This window comes from Lithobates pipiens, unplaced genomic scaffold (assembly GCF_037356315.1).
Source record: "Lithobates pipiens isolate NorthernLeopardFrog02 unplaced genomic scaffold, aLitPip1_a1.2 Scaffold_18, whole genome shotgun sequence".
Classification (NCBI taxonomy): Eukaryota; Metazoa; Chordata; class Amphibia; order Anura; family Ranidae; genus Lithobates; species Lithobates pipiens.
Window position 1 is genome coordinate 57,645,433 of NW_027507758.1, and position 23,936 is coordinate 57,669,368.

Genomic DNA, 23,936 nt, shown 5'->3' on the forward strand with positions numbered 1-23,936 from the left:
CCATGGTGTCCACAGCCAGTAAAGGGCTGTACCTCTGAACCAGAGTGCCTCCACAATGTCTACATTCAGTAAAGGGCCGGAGGCTGTACCTGTGACCAGAGTACCTCCATGTTGTCTACATTCAGTAAAAGGGGAGAGTCTGTACCTGTGAACCAGAGCTCCTCCCCAATGACTACCTTCAGTAAAGAGATGGGGGCTGTACCTATGGACCAGACTACCTCCATGAGATCTTCATTCAATAAAGGGATCAGGGCTTGTACATGTGAACTAGAGCTCCTCCATGGTGTCTACAGTCAGTAAAGGGACTGTACCTGTTAACCAGAGTGCCTCCATAACGTCTACATTTAGTAAAGGAGGAGAGTCTATACCTGTGAACCAGAGTGCCTCCATGATGTTCTTCATCTCCTCCAGCCTCAGATCTTGCACGGCGCTCTGTGTGCTCTGTATTTGAGGCTTACTCCCCTCTTGTCTTGCTGATAATGCTTGAATCTGATAATAGACACATCTCCCCCTATTAGTCTAAAGTCACATAAAATATAGAACTCTTCATCATAATAAAAACTAAAATCAGAACCTCTTCTCCATTGAGAGATTTACTTTCCTGAAATGAAGGGAGCTATGGATTAGAATATTTTAATCTGTGTGTTCTCATCATGGGTTCCATAATGTAGAGGAAGTTTACCATACAGAGGGAACATTAATGGGAGTAACTCAAAGCGACTTACCGTCTCCTTCTGCAGCTGGATCTGGCTCCGGAGTTCCCCCCGCTCCTTCTGTAGTCTCACTATCAGGTCTCTCTTCTCCCGCAGGTCTGTTTCTTGCTGTCTCTTTTCCTCTTGTTTATGAGCCAGGTTCTGGGACAGGGCCTCCAACCGATCCAGATGGGACATCACACCTTCCCCCCACAATACAGAATCAAGATGAATGATTTCCAGGAGACACAACGAGGGCTTTTGACAATGGGGTCAGTTTGAGCTAACTCTGAACACAGATACTGTACATTTCATCTGAATTTGACCTCCTCCTAACTTATAGTAGTCCTCCTCCTGACATACACTAGATCTCCTCTAGACCTACAGTAGACCCCCTCCTGGCCTGCAGTTGTCCTACAGTAGACATCCTCTTGACCTACACTACACCTCAGTGACCTACAGTAGACATCTCATGACCTGTGTTAATGGGGTCAATTTGAGAGAACTCAGAAGACATATAGATTTGTTCTGAAGAAGTTGACCTCCTCCTGACATGCAGTAGGCCTCCTCCTGACATGCATTACACCTCCTCCTGTAGACCAACAGTAAACTTCCTCCTTACCTGCAGTACATCTCTTGCTCCTGACATACACAGAAACCCTTCCCGACCTGCAGTTGTCCTCCTCTATACCTACAGTAGACCTCCTCCTGACCTGCACTACCTCTCATAGTGCCCTACAGTAGATTAACACCTGACCTGTGTTAAGGGGGTCAGTTGGAGAAAACTCAGATGACATAGATAGATAAATGTGTTCTGAAGTTGACCTCCTCTAGCCCTGCAGTACTCCTCTTCCTCCTGACCTACAGTAGACCTCCTCCTAACATACACTAGAATCCCTCCTGACCTGCAGTAGGCCTACAGTAGACTTCCTTCTGACCTGAACTAGAGCCTCTCCTGGCCTGCAGTTGTCTTCCTCTAGACCTACAGTAGAACTTCTCCTGACCTGCACTACTCCTCATAGTGACCTACAGTAAACCTCCTCCCGACTTGTGTTAATCGGGTCAATTTGAGATAACTCAGAAGACAGATAGATTTGTTCTGAAGAATTTAACCTCCTCCTGACCCCCCAAGTACACCTTCTCCTCTAGACCAACAGTAAACTTCCTCCTGACCTACAGTACATCTCTTACTCCTGACATACACAGAGAACCCTTCCTGACCTGCAGTTGTCCTCCTCTAGACCTACAGTAGACCTCCTTCTGACCTGCACTACCTCTCATAGTGACCTACAGTAGATTAACACCTGACCTGGGTTAATTGGGTCAGTTGGAGAGAACTCAGATGACATAGATAGATAATTTTGTTCTTAAGTTGACCTCCTCTAGACCTACAGTAAACCTCCTCCTGCCTTGCAGTACACCTCTTCCTCCTGACCTACAGTAGACCTCCTCCTAACATACACTAGAACCCCTGCTGATCTGCAGTAGACTTCTTCCTGACCTGAACTAGACCCTCTCCTGGCCCTCAGTTGTCCTCCTCTAGACCTACAGTAGACCTCCGCCTGACCTGCACTACACCTTATAGTGACCTACAGTAGACCTCCTCCTGACTTGTGTTAATGAGGTCAGTTGGAGCTAACTCAGAAGACAGATAGATTTGATCTGAAGTTGACCTCCTCATGACATACATTAGATCTCATCTTAACCTGCACTAGACCCCCTCCTGACCTGCAGTTGACCTCCTCTGGACCTACAATAGACCTTTTCCTGACCTGCACTAAAACCCCACCCCCGACCTGCAGCTGTCCTCCTCCAGACCTACAGTAGACTTCTTCCTGGCTTGTGTCAATGGGGTCAGTTAGAGATATCTCAAAAGACAGATACATTTGATCTGAAGGTTTACCTCCTCTAGACCTTCAGTACATTAGACCTCCTCTACACCTAATCCTCCTGACCTCCAGTAAACCTCCTTCTGACCTGCAGTTGAACTTCTGTAAATCTAGAGTAGACCTTTTTCTGATATGCAGCTGTCCTCCTCTTGACCTACAGTAGACCCCCTCCTGACCTGCATCAAGTGGGTTTGGCATTTCCATTGACTTGTTTTGTATAGATAAAAGGATGAAGAGCGCCACAAATCAAAGATAAGTCCAGTGAAATCGTATTATTTTCATTCCGAGATCAGATGGTAAAGCCAACGCATTTCAGTGGCTTCATCAGATCTTGCATCCTAGCAACGACTGACGATATTCCTGGGTGGCTGATTGAGGGAAAGACAGAGTACGTAATCACAGTACAGTGAAATCGTATTATTTTCATTCAGATGGTAAAGCCAGCGCATTTCAGAGGCTTCCTCAGATCTTCCATCCTAGCAACGACTGACAATAATACTGGATGGCTGATTGAGGGAAAGAAAGAGTATGTAATCACAGTACAGTGAAATCTTATTATTTTCATTCAGATGTTAAAGCCAACGCATTTCAGTGGCTTCGTCAGATCTTGCATCCTAGAAACGACTGACGATAATACTGGGTGGCTGATTGAGAGAAAGAAAGAGTATGTAATCACAGTACAGATTGCCTCTATTGCCAGCATACAAGCCCCGATGCTGTGATTACTCTTCCTTTCCCTCAATTACCCATCCAGTATTACCAGGATGGAAGATCTGATGAAGCCTCCGAAATGCGTTGGTTTTACCACAAACCCTGAAACAAGTCAGCGATATCCTGTGACCTCTCACTGTGAGTAATAAACTTCTAAACGGGTGGATCTTTGACTCGTAGCACTCTCATTCCATCATTTATACTCTTCGGACTGCTCCAGGAACCCCTCCCCCCCCCCCCCCCCCGTCTGACAGAGAGCAACCTTCAAATACTGACACCGGTAACAACTGATCTCCATGCAGCTTTCATATGAATTAAAACACCCCCTCCAGATGAGCAGATTGTACGTGGATTTGCATTAAGGCAAATCCACGTACAACAAGCAAAACATCAACCCAAGAGCAGTGACACCGATCAATGGACAATACCTGGGGGGGGGGGGGTTGGGTAGGTCAGCACAACGACTCTGAGAAAAGTACTGCAGCTTCTCATCACATGACCCAGTGTTGTACCACCCTTCCTCTGTGAAGGGCAGAGCTCAGAACCCAATAAACATTTGGCTCGTGGGGTAATTATTAATTTGTAGATGATGGGTGTAGAGTGCAGATAATACAGAGCTTCTCAGTCTTACCTTCCCGGAAGAGATTCTGGACCTCCTCCATGTCTCCCGCCTGTCCTGTGACACGTCCAGATTGTCTGTATACACACCGAGGGTCACCTGAATGACAGAACACTGGGGGGTACAATAATCGCTTGTCTTTGAGCCAAGCCTCACATTAATCTACACACAACAGTACTCGGAATTCAGTTTTATATGAGAGCTGGAGGGGTTTGGGGGTCTGAAACCGCTCATTATCGCTGCGTCCTCTCTGGGAATATCCCCACTCATTTCCTGTTACAAGGTGAACCCCCTGGACGCTGTTTTTTTTTTTCCGGTGAGCCGCCCATTTAATTCACTCAGCTGCGTGTGTAATCTGAGCTTCAGGTCTGCAGATGTAGATAGCAGTCTAGGGCTCCAACTGCTGTCCAGACATAGTAAGTACAGCTATATTCAGGAGGCGTTGTTCACACAGGACTACAAAAGTGAACAATAAAGCTCATTTATTTTGAATGCATATCATATAGTATTATGGAACACCACCCCCCCCCCCCCCCCCCAATATATATATTTCTGCCCTGGTGCAAGGCATGCAGGACCACCTGCTGCATTATTAGTTGGGGGGACCCTGCTTTGGCTCCAGTACTATTGGTTAGTATAACAACGAATAAAGAGGAGCTAGCAGAGGCCTTGACAGATTTGTGGTGCTTCACCATCTCCTCACCTGGATTGAAATCTGCCGCTGTAATTTCTGGCCGCAGCGTCACTTCCGGAGCATTCTACGACGCGGAGCAAAAAAATGACACTACAGCGGAATAGGAGGGAGGTGTAGTGTCATATTTTGCTCCCCATCGTAGAATGCTCCGGAAGTGACGTTGCGGCCATAAATTTCGCACTGTGCATCCGCGATGCGTTCCAAACACTTGCGCCATGCGTTCCAAAGGATTTGTGACAGTGCAGACAAGTGAAACCGTCAGACAATGTCACGGAAGTGAGGGGAGGTAATCCCCTCCCCGAGCCACGGTTACCCGCTCTCTCTCCGCCGTTCTCCGCTCTGTCTAAAGTTAACAACACGATTACCTCGCCTCGCTTCCGTGAAATTATCTGAAGATTTCACTGAACGGCATTATCGCAAATCCTCTGGAACGCATGGCGCAAGTGTTTCTAACGCATTGCGCATGCGCAGTACGGAATTTCTGGCCGCAACGTCTTTTCCGGAGCATTCTACGATGGGGCGCAAAATATGACACTACAGCGGCCCTATTGGTTTTGGGTCCATCTTCCGCTCTGACACCAGAAAGTGACAGCTCCGTGGTGACGTCGTGATGTGCGCCGGAAGTAACCGCGGCGCTGCACAGGAGGGAAGATGAATGTGTGCCGGGGATTTGCCCTTCTGAGCCGTGGTGTCCAGGCTGTGAGTCGCCGTCAGGTGAAGGGAGGCACCGGGCACAGCGGATAATGAGAAGTCTGTCTACATGTGTGCTGCCAGAGCCCTGAGCATGTTCTCTCTGTATATTCTGTGCAATGGGATTCCACGACGCTAGAGGGCGCTGTGCACTGAGACTAGAGGGCGCTGTGTGTTTGGACGCTAGAGGGCGCTGTGTGTTTGGACGCTAGAGGGTGCTGTGACTAGAGGGCGCTGTGTGTTTGGACGCTAGAGGGTGCTGTGTGCTGTGACTAGAGGGCGCTGTGTGTTTGGACGCTAGAGGGCGCTGTGTGTTTGGACGCTAGAGGGCGCTGTGTGTTTGGACGCTAGAGGGCGCTGTGTGTTTGGACGCTAGAGGGCGCTGTGTGTTTGGACGCTAGAGGGCGCTGTGTGTGTTTGGAGGCTGGAGGGCGCTGTGTGTGTTTGGAGGCTAGAGGGCGCTGTGTGTGTTTGGAGGCTAGAGGGCGCTGTGTGTGTTTGGAGGCTAGAGGGCGCTGTGTGTGTTTGGAGGCTAGAGGGCGCTGTGTGTGTTTGGAGGCTAGAGGGCGCTGTGTGTGTTTGGAGGCTAGAGGGCGCTGTGTGTGTTTGGAGGCTAGAGGGCGCTGTGTGTGTTTGGAGGCTAGAGGGCGCTGTGTGTGTTTGGAGGCTAGAGGGCGCTGTGTGTGTTTGGAGGCTAGAGGGCGCTGTGTGTGTTTGGAGGCTAGAGGGCGCTGTGTGTGTTTGGAGGCTAGAGGGCGCTGTGTGTGTTTGGAGGCTAGAGGGCGCTGTGTGTGTTTGGAGGCTAGAGGGCGCTGTGTGTGTTTGGAGGCTAGAGGGCGCTGTGTGTGTTTGGAGGCTAGAGGGCGCTGTGTGTGTTTGGTGGCTAGAGGGCGCTGTTCGCTGGGACTAGAGGGCCCTGTGTGTTTGGAGGCTAGAGGGCGCTGTTTGTTTGTGCGCTAGAGGGCGCTGTGTGAGGACATTAGAGGGCGCAGTATGCTGGCAACGCTAGAGGGCGCTGTGTGCTGATGAGGCTAGGTGGCGCTGTGTGCTGGCGACGCTAGAGGGCGCTGATGAGGCTAGAGGAGCGCTGTGTGCTGACAATAGCTCTGTTACTATCTGCACAGCGTTCTGGCTCTGGCAGGATTCCCCTGGGGAGATATGGGGGAGGGGGGTAGATTTGGTCAGAACATTCCTGGTTCCTTGGTTGCTATATAAAATTGCCCCCAGGATTCCAAAGTTGCTTTCTATTGATTGCAGAATCTGTAGTGGCTGCATTGGGATAAAAGGCGGGGGGGGGGGGGGGGGGGTGGGGGGTGCAAAAGTTTTAGGTATGGAAAAAAAATGCTGTAAATTTTAATGCCGAGTTCCACCCAAAAGTGGAACTTTCGCTTTAAGCACTCCTCGCCCCCTTACACGCCACATTTGGCTTGTCATTTTTTACAAGCCAAGCAGGTACCTAGTCCTAACAAGTACCCAGCTTCCACTTCTGCTCTCACCTCCTAGGCGGTGACCCCTCCCCCTCCCTCCCTGCAATCTTTTGGGACACATCACAGGTTGCAGAAGATTGCCCGGCCACTAAGAAGGTGCAGCGCAACTCACACCCCGCTGTGAAGCGATTACACCTGGGTGCCCACACTAGTGATGCCGGTGGAGAGGGAGAGGAGTGAGGCTTCAGGCGGCCACGTCACTGGACCATGGGACAGGTGAGTGTCTGTTTATTAAACGTTTGCAGTTACACTTTTTGTAGCTGCTGACTTTTAATACACTTAAAAAGGAGTGGAACATCGCTTTAAGAACACTTTCAGAAATCAAATTGTTTAATAGTTAATTTGTATTAATTGACAAAATGGAAAGTAAATGAGGAGAAATCCAAGATTTGGTGTGACTGCCCTTTGCCTTCAAAACACCATCAACTCTTCTAGGTACACTTGCACACGGTTTTTGAAGGAACTCTACAGGTAGGTTGTTCTAAACATCTTGGATAACTAAGCACAGATCTCCTGTGGATGTAGGCTGCCTCAGATCCTTCTGTCCCTTCATATAATCCCAGACGGATTCAATGTTGCGATCAGGGCTCTGTGGGGGCGGGGGGGGGGTGTGTGTCAAACAATCACTTCCAGGACCTCCAGCTTCATTACACTGAAGTTGGTTCTTAATGACGTTGGTTGTATGTTTGGGGTCGTTGTCCTGCTGAAGAATAAATTTGGGGCCAATCACACGCCGAGTCCCTGCAGGATGGAAATGTATCTGCCTGTATTTCTCATCATTAAGCATTGTTGATCAAACAATGTTGAGGACCGTAGACGCAGTGGTTGGCCAAGGAAACCTACTGCAGAAAATGACACATCATGCTTACTTCCCTTCCACATTGGAAGATGCCCAGCAGTGCCATCAGCACAGAACTGGCAGAAACCAGTGGGACCCAGGTACACCCATCTACTGTCCGAGGTCTGACCAAAAGTGGCCTTCATGGAAGGATTGCAGCCGAAGAGCCGTATCTCTGACATGGAAACAAGGCTAAGCGACTTTGGACTGATGAGTAAAAATGTGAAATTTTTGGCTGTAGCAAATTCATGTTCTCCATGTAATCCCAGACAGACTCCATGATGTTGATCGGGGCTCTGTGGGGGCCAAACCATCACTTCAAGGACTATTGTTCTTCTTTACACTGAAGATAGTTCTTAACTGCTTCAATACTGGACACTTTCACCCCCTTTCTGCACGGTCATGCAGCACTGTACCCATATGACATTTTTAAAAAAATTCACACAAATCGTTATCTTTTGGTGGTATTTAATTATCACTGTTTTTATTTTTATTTTTATTTTATTTTGCTAACAAAAAAAATAGTTTTTCTTAGTTTTTGTTATTAAATTTAGCAAATAAGTAATTTTCTGATGAGGCTGCACTGATGTGTACTGGTGAGGCGAGACTGATGGGCACTGTTGGTGCTGCATTGTTGATCTGTACCCTGATTATCAGTGTAAATGTCCCCTGTCACACTTGCCATTTACCAGCTCTCCTTTCCTCATGCTGTGTCAGCGAGTGAGGAAAGGAATCCCGATAACCTGCACGGTTTTTGTGATTGGACACAGCTGATCACATGGTAAAGGGCTGCTGTGATTGTCCCTTTTTACCTCGATCTGTGTTCTAAAAACACAGCAACCACAGAGCATGCCCAATGCACACCCCAGGGCGCGTGTTCTAGGACGAGATCCATGGACGTCCTCCCAGAACAGCAAAAACCGTGTGCAAGTCTACCTAGAAGAGTTGATGCAGTTTTGAAGGAAAAGGGCAGTCACACCAAATATTGATTTCGATTTTTCTTCTGTTCGCTCATTTTGTAATTTGATAAAAAATAAACAATTCAAATGTATATTTCTGAGGCATTCTTACTTTACAGTATTTTTTCACACCTGCCTAAAAATTTTGCATAGTACTGTATTATATCACAACAGAAATGAGGACACTTTATTCATGACGCTTGTTTTCTCCAGAAGACTTGCTTGTATATATGGTTGATTAACATTTTCCTTACCACCGTGGTGCAGCAAATCGCTCTCTGCAATTGTACCCTTGGAATCTTAGAGGCTCACACTCTTCTGTTCGATTGTCTAACATTTTACTTGTGTTTTAGGGGGTAATTAATAAATTTTCATTGTGGGGTGTTTTTTTTTTGCAGGTTCTCAGAACAAGACCATTTCCTTCTTGTGCATGTGCCATCACACAGACATATCGCCATGTTGCGTAAGTATTACTACCTTATGAACGGAGGAAAATTTCAGTCTGAAGCCCAATGCTGGTCTTACTGAATTCCTAAAGACTAGCATACACCTGCCTGTAGTAAAATACATCTATTGGGTTTCATGCACATGGCCTTACAGTAGGGTTGCAGCAATACCAGTATCAGTGCTGATACTAAGCATTTACACGAGTACCCATACTCGCGTAAATGCTCCAGTACCAATACCTTTTGCGGTGCGATCTGAGCCCATACAAAATGAATGGGCTCAAATCGCACTGCATAGAATCACATGTGATTTGAACAGGAATGTGGTGCGTTGCCTATCCAAATCGCATTCAGTTTCCCCCACCACTCCCGTGCGATCCCAGGCTTGTCATAGTGACTTCAGCCTGGATTCACACAGGGGCAGTGCGGGAAACTGCATGCAATTCAGGCAGGAATCGCATCATATCCCTGTTTTAAATTGCATGTGATTCTTTGCAGTGCGATTTGAGCCCATTCATTTTGTATGGACTCAAATTGCGTCGCAAAGGTATTGGTACTCGGTACCAGTGAGTACTTGACCGAAAACTATCTGTACTTGCCGGTAAAAGAACGGTGTCTGTGCAACACTACCTTACAGCATGCAGAGCCTGTATAGTCACTCTCTCAGGCCCTGAAGGCGATTTTGTGCTGGAGGTTGTGCAAAGCCCCACACACACACACACGTAAGCTTTGAATGCACATTATGTGTATAGCTGTGTGCATAAAACCTTACATATCACTTTATTTTTTTGCAAGCTGAAGATGCCATAAATGGGGGGGGAGAATAAAAATCTAATTTAAATCTACCTATGATGTCATCATCACAGCCTGACTGAGTTTTGTTCCAGTAGTTCCCACCCCACTGCTGGAACCCAGTGCTGTATACTGTAATGTAGCTGAGGCTGCATACTGTTCATACATCGCTGAGAGCTGCTGCATGTCTTCGTGAAGTAGTCTGTTTGGACCACCTTGGTCCAAACTAACTATTTAACCACTTTCAGACCGGACCAATTTGCTGGTCAAAGACCAGACCACTTTTTGCGATTCGGCACTGCGTCGCTTTAACTGACAATTGCGCGGTCGTGCGACGTGGCTCCCAAACAAAATTGACGTCCTTTTTTACCCACAAATAGAGCTTTCTTTTGGTGGTATTTGATCACCCCTGCGGTTTTTATTTTTTGCGCTATAAACAAAAATAGAGCGACAATTTTGAAAAAAACGCATTATTTTTTACTTTTTGTTATAACAAATATCCCCCAAAAATATATAAAAAAAACATTTTTTTCCCTCAGTTTAGGCCGATACGTATTCTTCCACATATTTTTGGTAAAAAAAATCGCAATAAGCGATTATTGATTGGTTTGCGCAAAAGTTATAGCGTTTACAAAATAGGGATAGTTTTATAGCATTTTTATTAATAATTTTTTATTATTTTTTTTTTTTTACTAGTAATGGCGGCGATCTGCGATTTTTATTGTGACTGCGACATTGTGGGGGACCCATCGGACATTTTTGACACATTTTTGGGACCATTGTCATTTATACAGTAATCACTGCTATATAAATGCAGTGATTCCTGTGTAAATGACACTGGCAGTGAAAGGGTTAACCAGTGGGTGGCAGTGTAGGGGTTAAGTGTTCCTAGGGGTGTGTTACTAACTGTGGGGGGGGTTGGGCTTTCATTTAGTGTACACTGATCTCTGCTCCAATCACATGGAGCAGAGATCAGCGTCACTAGTTGCTAGGCAGAATGGGAAAATGTTGTTTATACAGCATTTCCTCCATTCGGCCGCTCCGTGAGACGATCGCGGGGATGCCCGCGGCGATCGAGTCCGCGGGTCCCGCGACCGGACTCACGGGGGTCCCGACCAGCGCGGGAGCGCGCCGCCGGCGGCGCGCTCCCGATGGCACGGCGGCAACGAATATTGGACGTACATGTACGCCAATATGCCTGCCCGTGCCATGCTGTCGACGTACATCGTCGTGCGCTGGTCGGGAAGTGGTTAAACTTCACTAAAAGCTTGAAATTAGGTTTAAATGTGTGGTTTTTTTTTTGTTTGTTTTTTCAGCCATAAGAATACAAATGGGTCACGTACAATCCCAATTCCAAAAAGGTTGGGACGCTGTGTAAAATCTGTGTAAATCTACATAAAATCAGAATGTAATCATCTGCAAACTTTATAAACCCATGTTTTATTAACAATAGAAAATATATCAAATGTTTAAACTGAGGAAATGTACAATTTTAACAACAAAAAAGGGCAATTTTGAAATTGATGGTGGCAAACTTTTAAAGAAGTTGAGACAGGGCAAAAAAGCTGGCAAAATAAGTAGTATTAACCTCTTTTCTGGCTTAAGACCAGACCACTTTTTGCGATTCGGCACTGCGTCGCTGTAACTGACAATTGCGCGGTCGTGCACGTGGCTCCCAAACAAAATTGACGTCCTTTTTTTCCTCAGAGCTTTCTTTTGGTGGTATTTGATCACCCCTGTGGTTTTTATTTTTTGCGTTTATAAACAAAAATAGAGCGACTATTTTGAAAAAAACGCATTATTTTTTACTTTTTGTTATAATAAATATCCCTTTAAAAATATATAAAAAAAACATTTTTTCCCCTCAGTTTAGGCCGATACGTAGTCTTCTACATATTTTTGGTAAAGAAAATCGCAATAAGCGATCATTGATGGTTTGCGCAAAAGTTATAGCGTTTACAAAATAGGGGATAGTTTTATGGCATTTTTATTAAAATATATATATATATATATATATAATATAATTTTATTTTTATTTTTTTTACTAGTAATGGCGGCGATCAGCCATTTTATGGCGGACACATCGGACGTTTTTGACACATTTTTGGGACCATTGTCATTCAATCACTGCTATACAAATGCACTGATGCCTGTGTAAATGACACTGGCAGTGAAGGGGTTAACCAGGGGGTGGCAGTGTAGGGATTAAGTGCTCCTAGGGGCGTGTTACTAACTGTGGGGGGCTGGGCTTTGTTTTAGTGAACACTGATCTCTGCTCCAATCACAGGGAGCAGAGATCAGCGCCACTTCTTGCTAGGCAGAACGGGGAGATGCTGTTTACAACGGCATCTCCTCGTTCAGCCGCCCCGTGAGATGATCGCAGGTATCCCCGCGCGATTGAGTCCGCAGGACCCGCGACCGGACTCACAAGGGGTCGCGACCGGAATGCGAGCGCGCCGCCATCAGCGCGCACACGATGGCAGGGTGGCATTTAAAAATGGACGTACCTGTACACCAATATGCTTGCCCGTGCCATTCTGCCGACGTACATCGGCGTGTGCAGGTCGGGAAGTGGTTAACAAGGAAGAGCTGTAAGAACATTTTTACAACTAGTTAGACTAATTGGCAACAGGGTCGGTAACATGATTGGGTAAAAAAAAAAAAAGAGGGCATCTTAGAAGGTCAAAGCAACCAGTTGCTGGAGTTTGGGAGAGGAATGTTGTCCCTTTCTTGCCTGATCATGTGCTGCTCTAAAACTGGAATATATCATACAGTATGGATGGTACTTTTCCAGATGTGGAAGCTGCCCATTCCATATACACTAATGTACCTCCATACCATCAGAGATGCAGGCCTTTGAACTGAGCTCTGATAACAACAAGGTTATAATAATAAGGTCCCTCTAATCTTTAGTCCAGAGGACACAGTGCCCATAATTGCCAAAAAAAAACATATTTTGATTTGTGTAACCACAGAACAGTTTTTCACTTTGCAACAGACCATTTTAAATGAGCTTTGTAGACGACAGCAGCATTTTTGGATCATGTTCAGATATGGGTTCTTTGCATGATAGAGCTTTGCCTTGAATTTTTGGATGGCGCAGCTTACTGTATTCAGAGATGGTGATTTTTGGAAGTATTCCTGAGCCCATGCAGTGATGTCCATCACAGAATCATGTCTGTTTTTAATGAGTGCTGTCTGAGGACCCAAATATCACAGGCATCCAATATTGCATTTTGGTTTTGTACCTTGCGCGCAGATTTCTCCAAGTTCTCAGAATCTTTTGATGATATTCTGTGTTGCAGATGATATATTTGCCGTCTTTGCAACTTTACATTGAGGAACATTTTTCTGAAATTGTTGCACAATTTTTAGATGCAACTTTTCAGAGATTGGTGAACCTTGTCTCATCTTTACTTCTGAGACACTCTGACTCTCTAAGATTCTCTTTTTATGCCCAATCAAGTTACTGACCTGTTGCAAAATGTTCCTCCAGCTCTTCCTTGTTAGTACCACTTACTTTGCCAGCTTTTTATTGCCCTGTCCTAATGTTTGTTTTTGTTTTGTTTTTTTGGTACGTGTTGCTGCCATCAATTTCAAAATTAACTTGGTGCATTTTATCAGTTTAAATTATTTGATTTGTTTTCTATTGTGAATAAAATATGGGTTTGTGATGTAGCACTGACCACCGAAGGAGTGGCTGATTTAATTGGGCTTACCGTTACCTTCTTGACCTCGTGTATGTCTAGGGGTTTCCCAAGGTAGATGGCCCAAGAACTGCAGAGACTGACACCAGATCCACTTAAGGGATTTTTATTTGCAAAGAAGTGTATGAGGACAAAACACAGTCTCTCAAAGAGGGTTAGAGAGTTTAGGTAGAAAGTCCAGGTACTCTTGGAACTTAGTCAAATAGGAAAGTCTCTCACATTAGAAAATCCAGAGAATAGCCGTTCACAACTGGATCCTCACCATTATCCGATAGTCCTTCTCTCACTAGGCCTAGCGGCTGATAGAGTGCTCTAACAAAGCAAAGTCTCTGCCACAGACTTGCTGTAGAACACTTGAATAACTGAAGGATGTAGACAAACTTAGAGAACCCTTATATGGTACCAGTATCTTGCAGCCGGTCCGGCGATACCATACGAGTGTAGATTCGCTTAGGGTCCTTCATCTGAGCCTCTAGGCTCTTTCTGAGAAGCCAGCCTTCTGCATTGGCCTTCTCCCGAAGAGTCCTCCCGTTTGCTCTTTCAGTTGCTGGGCCTCTCCACAACTGAGATGGCACCGGCCCACCTCCGAATCCTCCTTCCAGTTACTTTGCCTCGGGCTAGCCAGCCCCGAGACTCGGAATTGGATGGATCTGCACCCCAGGCCATGAGAGCCCTGGGGGCTGGTCAGGAGGACCAGGACCAAATGGACAGAGAGCACTTCTGGACCGGAGCCCCGTAGCACCTGACGTCAGCACTTTAAGTACCCTCTTCCAGAATGCACAGCAAGAGAACACTCCCACTGGGCTGGTTCCGAGAAAGAATTGGCCTCCAATGCACCTAACTGGACTGCGTTCTCGCACCTGCCAGAGATCACAGCGCTACCTATGGTCAAGCAGAACACAATGCAATCCAGCTAGACTGGTACTAGGACCAAAATTTGGTGTAAATGAACCCAAAACCAAACTGCTGTTCCAGGAATATTAAATGACAAAAACACAGTGCGTGCTCTTCGAGAGCCGGCGCTACAATGTGATTTGCAAATCTTTGAATTCTGTTTTTATGTAGATTTTACACAGTGTCCCAACTTTTTTAGAATTGGAGTTGTATATCAAGCAGGTTAGTCAGACTATTCAACGCTGATATTCAGAAATACAGAAATTTAGCCAGCGGGGTGAAAAGAAAAAAACACTCAGGTTGTGTGTACATTATTCTCTCTAATCTGTTTTCAACTGACGGTTCTTTTTGTAAAAACAGGGATACAACTGCTGCTGGAAGTTCACCGCCTGCTATCCCCCAAGCAAATTACATACATGCCAATGTCCGGAAGCTGGTAAGTTTCCGCCATTCCCCTGTAAATGATGTTCCTTGGGGTATGCAATACACAGCTAATGCATGGCTAGATACGCTAGCGATAATCATTGTGTTCTGCTGGGAGACCCCCCCACCGGCAGAACACAATTGCGCTGCAGGAGGCATTCCCCTATCAGGGCTGCCTGTGTTAATGGGGGTATTGAGTGATCTTCTTGCCTTCCACCTGTGATGGGAAGAAAGTTGAGTCATCTATACGCTGCCTTAGACCCCAAACACACTATTCGATTTTCTGCAGATTTTTGTCTTTAGATTTACCAAAACCATGTAGTACAAGGGCCTGCCTGATTTGTATACAAATTGAAACTCTTAAGGTTTGACCTCATATTATATGGTTTTGGTAAATCTAAAGACAAAAATCTGCAAAAAAAGCTATTAGATTACATTGTCCTGAGCTCCTCCCCAGACTTTCCAGTTCTGTTGATTGGACAGACCGGAATGATGTAGTTCCTGTGTGTACCTTAGTCCGGCAGATAGTGGGAATGTACACTGAGCTGTGTATGTGTGGTTCAGTGTATAGTGTTAGTAAGCTTGTGAGGAGGAAGCGTTTATTGCAGAAGAGACATAGTAATGTCTCTTCTTTTTAAAAACGGAACAAACCAAAGTCTTGCTCGCAATTTTTTTTAAAGTTCCACTTCAAAGATCGTATCCTATTTACAACTTTTTTTTTTAATTTAATCTGAAAAAGGGGAAAAAAATGAAGAGTTGTTTCACAGAAGCCCTGGGGTGAGAACTGAGTGCAGAGAGGTTTACTGACTGGCTGTCTCTGCCTGAGCATCCATTCAATAGGACATCCTGCACACAGACCCCACCCTGTGCTGTGTACTGAGAAGGGACATGAGCTGAAGAAAACCTGTCCTAGAGCTACTTTTAAGTGAGTGTAAAATGGGTAATTTTGCTGATAAGATGGGGTGGGCTATAATCATTGGGATTAGCGTCACTTAAGTTAACCTTTACTGAAATAACTAGACTGTCTCTGATGGCCATATATGGCAACATATATGTTGGTACAAGAATCTGTAATCTTTTCTAGAAATATGTTAAACAGTTCCTCTTATGTAGATTGGGTGGGTCTGCTTCCTGAATCTGTGCTGTCACCAGTCGGATACAAACATCCAAAGCAGGTATGAATTTGATTTTTGCCTGTAAAGCATTGGCAAAACAGGCCTGCTATATGCAAGGAACCTGCAATAGGTGAGTTTGGAAATACCCATCCTGCATTACACACAGGAAGGCAAAAGTGTTTCCAGACTACCTCACTAATGGCTGAATAAAAAGCTGGAGCACTGAGCAAGAAGGCTGTGTTTGCTGTATGCAGATCAAGGTCTAGTATTTAACTGTAACGTACCTTTACAACCATAAGGAAGTGCTGTTTGTGCCCTTCTCAGTGTGTGGAGTTCTAAAATTGCACCAGGGTTATATAGGTTCTGTTTGGATGCACACAAAACTGCAGAGTTCTCATTTAACCTCATACTGCTTGAAATGAAGACAACAGGACACTATGAACTTGTTTCAGAATCATTTATTTTTCTATGTACAGATAAGCAGCACTGATGAACCAGACATCCTGTATAAGAAGATAGAAGTGTTAGCAAAAGGCCATGACAAAACTGTTCTGGACAGCTATGAGCACTTTACAGTCCTGGCAGCTAAAGAGCTTGGCATCTGTGTGGAGAGGGTGTAAGTATTGCAGTTAAATAAAGCTTTTTGCTATAAAGCCTGTGCAGGTTAAGTGTGCTTTACTGTAGACTTTAACCACTTGACCACTGGGCACTTAAACACCCTTAATAACCAGACCAATTTTCAGCTTTCAGTGCTCTCACAATTTGAATGACAATTACTCGGTCATGCAACACTGTACCCATCTGAAATTTTCGTCCTTTTTTTCCCACAAATAGAGCTTTCTTTTGGTGGTATTTGATCACCTCTGCGTTTTTTATTTTTTGTGCTATTAATGAAAAAATACCGAAAATTTTGTAAAAAAAAGCATTTTTCTTCATTTCTATTAAAATTTTTTGCAAATAAGTAATTTTTCTTCATAAATTTGGCCAAAAATGTATACTGCTAAATGTCTTTAGTAAAAATAACCCAAATTAGTGGATATTATTTATTCTGCGTGAAAGTTATAGGGTCTACAAGCTATGGTGCCAATCACTGAAAATGTATCAATTTGATCACAGCTGATGTACTGACAGTCTATCTCATTTCTGGAGACCCTAACAAGCCAGTAATGTACAAAAACCCCCCAAATGACCCCTTTTTGGAAAGTAGACATTCCAAGGTATTTAGTACGTGGCACGGTTAGTTTTTTGAAGTTGTAATTTTTTCCCACAATTCTTTGCAAAATAAAGATTTTTTTTATTTTAATTTTTTTTCACACCAAATTGTCATTTTACCAGGCTATTTCTCTCACACGGCATATACATTCCACAAATGAAACCCCAAAATACATTCTGCTGCTCCTCCTGAGTACGGTGATACCACATGTGTTAGACTTTTACACAGCCTGGCCACATACACAAGTCCAACATTGAAGTAGCAACTTCAGGCGTTCTAGGAGCATAAATTACACATCTAATACCTCAACCACCTATTACACTTATGAAGGCCCTGGAGCACCAGGACAATAGAAACGCCCACAAAGTGACCCCATTTTGGAAAGCTAACACCCAGGTGGGCACTGATGGGCACAGGTGGGCACTGATGGACACAGGCGCCACTGATGGACACAGGCGGCACTGATGGACACAGGCGGCACTGATGGGGCACTGCAGTGGCACAGGTGGCACTGATGGGCGCAGGTGGCACTGATGGGCGCAGGTGGCACTGATGGGCACAGGTGGCACTGATGGGCACTATAGTGACTTTGGTGGCACTGGTGTGGCTCTGGTGGCACTGGTGGGCACAGGCGGCACTGGTGGGCACAGGCGGCACTGGTGGGCACAGGCGGCACTGGTGGGCACAGGCGGCACAGGCGGCACTGGTGGGCACAGACGGCACTGATGTGGCACTGCAGTGGCGCAGATGAGCACTGATGGGCACAGATGGCACTGATGGGCACAGGTGGCACTGATGGGCACAGGTGGCACTGATGGGCACAGGTGGCACTGGTGTGGCACTGGTGTGGCACTGGTATGGCACTGGTATGCACTGTAGTGGCACTGGTATGCACTGGGGTGGCACTGGGGTGGCTCTGCTGGCACAGAGGTGGCACAGAGGTGGCACAGAGGTGGCAAAGGTGGCACAGATGTGGCACAGGTGATAGATGGCACTGGTCTGGCACTGTTCTGGCACTGTTGTGGCACTATTTGGGCACTGCTGGGCACTGCTGGGCACTCACGGTTATTTTTTATTTTCACTGGAATGTTCTCCTCTCACGCTGCATCGGTGTGAGGAGAGGAGACTGATGACCTTAGCTTGACCCGGCAAGCCGAATTGTTTACATTTGTGATCGCTCCGTCATTGGACGGAGCGATCACGTGGTAAAGGACCGCTGCCATTGGTCCTTTACCGCGATCCGTGTTGCGCCGGGTCCCGTGAACTCGGCGAGCACGGATGTTCCGGCGTGCGCGCCCCAGGGGGCGCGCACGAACGATTCTCCGGGAGGCCGTTAATTAACGGCCTCTCAGAGATAGCAAACCGACCTATAGCCGTTAATCGGCTATAGGCCGGTTATTAAGTGGTTAAAGGAAAATTTTAAAGATACTAAAGTAGATTAAACAGCACAGTGCTTGTGCTGTCTAATCTGTCCCATTCTATGCTGTAAAAAAAAAAAACTGGTAATCCTGCCTGTTCCTGTGTCCCCCCCCCAGGGACACGGGAACAGGGGCAATTTGAAAGACATCTGTGCGGGTTCATGCACCACTGTCTATTGAAATCGCCAAAAGTAGTGCAGGAACTACTTTCGGAAATTGGCACGGCATCACGCCGATTGGGACAGTGCCGTTGCCGGGAATAGGCTGCGATTAGGCATGCGATTTGACACGTCAAATCACGCTGATGTGAACGGAGGCTAATAGACATATCTGAGTGACAACTAAATGAATTTGAGTCCTTTTTTAACAGCTTTACTTTGTGTGTTAAATGTAATCCAGGAACCCAAATGATGCCCCAAAATAAATATCCATGGTCCATAATTTGATAGTATTGATTTATAAAGGTCCCAAAATAATGGCTGAGGTGATCGATTGAACACTTCTGATCTACACTGGTGTTAGTAAAACACCTTTCCTCTAAACATGTCTGTTGCCTGCTATGACTTTAGCCAGTATTCTTCCTCTTTTTAAAGCTATCTTCTGGATGTTTAGAGTTTTAATGTGCATGATTTTCAGATAATATTTTAGAAATGTAAGGAGCCATGTTGATGCCCCAAAAACTGCAATTGCAGCCAATTAGATAGCAGTCAGCCACTATAATTGTCGGTTTACATCTATTTTTTGTCCGATCCATTTTTTTTTTTAACGGAATAAAAATAGAGCTTTGATCAGTTTAAAAAAAAAATGATGATTGTGGATGTAAACTGATGTAAATGGATGATCATCCATTTGCATCCGTTCTTCCATAGAGATGTTTTGCATTGATGTCCAATTTTCATTTTGTCAATGGGTGGATGAAAAACGGACAGCATATGTGAAAGGGGCCTAAGGGTTGCATTCTTTTCTACTAATTAAATGTCTTTCTCTTTTTACTGTTACTTGAAGTTGTGTTGAGCCTTACTTCATTTTTTTTATTTTATTTTTTATTGGGGTGTGTGTTTTTTAGGCATGAACCGAAAAGAAAAATGGAGAGATTCACCGTCTTAAAATCCATACACATTTTCAAAAAGCACAGAGTGCAGTATGAAATGAGGACACATTACAGGTGCTTAGAGGTGAGAAATCGATTCTGTGCAATGGGAGGATTTTCTTTTCCAAGCAGGCTGTTTTCTTGTGTTATCTTACCTATAGTTTGTCCAGTCACCGTAAGGGGAAACTCAATTTTTGTTTTAGGCCTGTGTTTTTTTTTTTGTTTTTTTTTTATCCCTTTTAAATATTTTTTTAATTTCTATACATACTATTTTTTTTCTTCTAAAACAAAAAAGATTAATATAGGAATGTTAAAGCAGAGAGCAGTCTACTTTGCAGCGCCATGTGTCTGATGGAGACCCATCATCTGATAAATTATATGTCACAGACCTATTTTGAGCTCTTTAAAAAGCTTGTTTTAGTAAAGGTGAAAACTAAAATCTCATAAGTGAAAAGGATACTAGAGATCCATCTGTTGACTGAGTAGATGTCAAACAAAAAATATGGCAAATTATTAAATGTAATCTGCTTGAAAAATCTAAATTTAAGATTTTTTTTTGATTTGTCTATAAAGAAAAACAAACAAAAAAATAATGCGACATTGCCACAAAATTCTGGTTTTAAAACCATCATTTACTCTGAGGTAGACAAAACCCAGCATCTCCTTTTTATCCGCTAGCTTGATTGTGAATGTTCAGAAAATTATCTTGCTGCTCGCCAAGAACTTGGGCACCTGGTACATAACAGAGACCTATTTTTGCAGCATCTAAATTAGTTTATTGGCAGGGAGAGACTTTATAGCCTTAGACCCCATACACACTATTCAATTTTCTGCATGTTTTTGTCTTCAGATTTACAAAATCCGTGTAGTGCAAGGGCCTGCCTGATTGCATAGAAATGTAAACTCTTAAGGTTTTTATATGGTTTGGTAAAGCTGAAGACAAAAAATCTAATTGTTTGAATGACAGTGGCAGGAATCTGCTGCTGTTTCTGGCACCTATGAGCAACTAGCTGTGTCCAAACCTTGTACATAGTACACTTCAATGACAGATCTCTGGCAGCCACAGCTATCCATCATCAATCGCTGCAGGTAATCGCTGGCTATGCAGACAGCTGCGGATAACTGCAGCTGCCAGAGACCAGTCGTTGAAGTGTACAGGGCTCATCAGCTGCAGCTAGCCATTCACAGGTGGCAATAACATCAGTAGATTCCAGCCGCTGTCATTCACATGGGTGCCAGTCACCTATGCAAATGCCTTAAAATCTGGCAGCAATGCCATACAGAATGGATCACAAGAAATTTGACCACTTTGCTTACTCCTGAATAGATTTGAGACATGCAACTCCCTGTATGTTTTAAAATATTTGATTTGACTAGTTTGTGTTGAGGTGCGATATAAGCCAAAGGGCCCCTTTCACGCAGGCGCTTCCGCTATGCAGAATTTGCCTGCTCAGCAGGAGATTTGTCCGCTGAGCAGGTGGGTGACAGGTCTGTGTCCACTCCACTCTGCTATGCAGGACCACCATCCATCTGTTTTTGGCGGATCGGGTCAGATGGCGGCGGTGGGAGAGGTCCGATCAGGTCCACCTGAAAAACTGACAGACAGACCTGATCAGACAACCTGTGTGAAAGGGGATAAACTTTGAAGAAACCATATCTACTTCTTTTTTTTTTTTTTTTAAGACCACAATGAAGGGTATGCTAGTTATTCCTGATTGTACTGTCCATCCTGTTGGGCCCCAGAAACATGTTTTCGTGCCCATATTGCTGTGTGATTACTGCTGCACAGCATAGACTTAAGCATCTTAAAAGAAAAACTGCTACGCTCGCTCTTCCATTTTTTAATTTATATTTAATTTTTTACGTGACTGCATCAGCATGGCAATGGTCATGCAAACCTTTGCTGAGAGCATGCTGTCAACACAGAAGTGCATCACAGAAGGAGGGGAAGCAAGGCAAATGACTAGTCCTAAAGTGATGGGTTTCCTTAGAAAATTTTTGAACCACACTGCTGCCCAAAAATATACACTACTAAGACAAAGAATGGTCTTTTAAATATGCATCTTAAAAATGGTGTGCTGTGAACAGAATGTTTTTTTTTTCAGCAGTATCTGCTAGTTGCCTGGCACTCATGTAGGCTTCCATATTTTCTTGATCACTGCCCCAGAACCAGCATGGGCAGTAACTTGAGTCTTATGGATACACTGGATTAACACAACAGCCAGTAAACTAGCATCTTCAGAAAATTTCAACAGTGGCATATTTTGACTCAGGTTTGCTTTAAACTTTATGGTGCTCTGTGCAAGTATATTAAACTGTATTAGTGCCCCTCTCCATGAAAATCTAACTACTGTTTTATGGTTTCCTCTTCCCCTATTTCAGCTGAAACAACTGACTGGGAGCACCGCTAATGTTTACCTAGAATATATAGAGCGTAATGTCCCAGAAGGAGTTGCTTTAGAAATCACAAAAGTGAGTATTGATGTTTGAATGAACAAGACTGTCAGAATCGGTAGAAATGCACTAAATGTATGTATTGTTTTCACCCACAGACTAAGATCGAGAAGGTACCAGACCATCTGAAAAGTCCAGTATGGGATACGGTGAACTGATGAAAAGAGTAGTATTGAGTTTGCAAAGTTGTATTTAATTTGTAATAATAAATGTCTTTTCCCATTCTTTTTTTTTTTTTTGCAAGTTGTATTTCTTTTTAAAGGGAAGCTACATTTCTACTTTACAGAGGAGGTTAAACCCCCCCCCCATTAAAAGTCAGCAGCTACAACTACTACAGCTGCTGACTTTTAATATATGGACACTTACCTGTCCAGGGAGTCTGCAGTGTTGGCACCGCAGCTGATCTTGGAATCAACTGTCAGGTGCAGCCACCACCTTTCCTGGTAAGGGAACCCAGCCTTTTGGCTTTACAGCCAGTTCCCTACTGCACATTAACTCTGCACTTTCTAATTGGTGCGGCGGCAGAGGGAGGCTGAACTTCCGGGAGACCGGGCCTCGGCCCCCGATCGATCTCCCGTAAGTGGGGAATGGTACCTGTCAAAAACGGGTCCCCCCTGAAAGGTGCCAAATGTGGCACAGGGGGATGAGACTGATAAGTCAAAGTTCCACTTTTGAGTAGAACTCCGCTTTAATGCCCTATCCCAAACAATGTATTCTGCAGTCAAGGCTGCCCATTACTTCCTATGTCTTTGCAATGTTTCCCGTACACACACACTCCACTGACTGCTCTTCTGTATCCAACTTTAGGGGTTGATTTACTAATGGAACTGAGACTGTTCACTTTACTTAGTAAATGAAGTGAAGCTGTACTCACTTAAATGTAATTAAATTACGGTACATGATTGAACGCAGCATCATTGTATTTACACACCCCATATTTAAGCCCACGTGTAAATGAGGCATCAAAGTACTTTTTATGTGCATGCTTACGTAAAATTTCCTGCAATTCTGTCAAATCCTGAAAATATAAATGTGCGATTACCACCATCTACTCAAGCATATTGGTCTTTATTTTAGTATTGTGACTAATTTTCAAATCCCATTGACCTCAGATAAAAGTAAAAACTTTTTTTTTACTTTAAAGATCCTTATGCTGGTGTGTTTGCTTTGTGAACTGAACCAATGGTGTGTAAAGGTCCATGTCCTTAGGACATATTTTGTAAGTGCTTTTACTCTGCCATGTGCGCTATGGAATCTTTTGCACCTTTAGGCTGGGTTCACATCTGATTCGTATGTGGCTCACCGCAGGGGTCCGGTGCGGCTCTGTTCTCAGTTTTCAGGGATGAATCTGGGCCCAGATTTTGCCTGAAATGGAGCCAAAGACGCAAAGGACCCCTGTGCAGTTCACTCCACAAATGTATGAATCGGCTCCATTGAGAGACGGTCAAAATCTTCTTTCATGCGAATTGGATGCGCATTTCCCCCGCATCCAATTTGTACTAGTGTGAACCCAGCCTTACTGCTGCAAAATACATGTGCTGTTCTGAGTCTTCTTGGCATAAGACTTTGTACTTGTGTTGTGTTGCACTATGCGGGAGCTGGCAGTACCAAAACCCAGATTGCCTGACCCAAGAAGGATTTTAAAGAGACTTTTGCAAGAATCTGAATATTCGGTTCTAAAGTACTGCATGCTTACCCATTGAAAGATTTGATTTGGCTTGGTATTGAACCCATCAACTGCTTAACTAGACACACTCTCCCAACTTCTGCACAACAGTGTCATAATAAGGCCCTTAAGTGCCGAT

General features: G+C 44.5%; 2 protein-coding genes across 5 annotated transcripts in view; one reads left to right on the forward strand and one right to left on the reverse strand.

Moving 5' to 3' along the window:
• CENPO (centromere protein O) overlaps positions 1-4,995 on the reverse strand; it is a 136,390-nt gene extending 131,395 nt beyond the window's left edge. For all 3 annotated transcript variants that reach the window (XM_077485703.1, XM_077485702.1, XM_077485701.1), the window contains exons 1-4: positions 4,615-4,995; positions 3,924-4,010; positions 726-895; positions 369-489 (exon numbers count right to left, since the gene is read on the reverse strand). In XM_077485703.1, coding sequence (XP_077341829.1) covers positions 369-489; positions 726-895; positions 3,924-3,954 — 322 coding nt within the window. In that variant the 5' untranslated portion in view covers positions 3,955-4,010; positions 4,615-4,995. The remainder of the gene's footprint in view (positions 1-368; positions 490-725; positions 896-3,923; positions 4,011-4,614) is intronic.
• Positions 4,996-5,117: 122 nt separating this feature from the next.
• Positions 5,118-23,182, forward strand: MRPS10 (mitochondrial ribosomal protein S10). Of its 2 annotated transcripts, none has more exons than XM_077485704.1 (7): positions 5,118-5,319; positions 8,978-9,042; positions 14,779-14,854; positions 16,433-16,572; positions 19,654-19,762; positions 22,060-22,149; positions 22,230-23,182. In XM_077485704.1, exons 1-7 carry the CDS (start codon positions 5,257-5,259, stop codon positions 22,287-22,289), a joined length of 603 nt encoding a protein of 200 aa, XP_077341830.1. In that variant the 5' UTR covers positions 5,118-5,256; the 3' UTR covers positions 22,290-23,182. The 2 variants fall into 2 exon arrangements, with proteins under 2 accessions (XP_077341830.1, XP_077341831.1); XM_077485705.1 differs by having other exon boundaries at positions 5,118-5,304.
• The last annotated feature ends 754 nt before the right edge of the window (positions 23,183-23,936 follow it).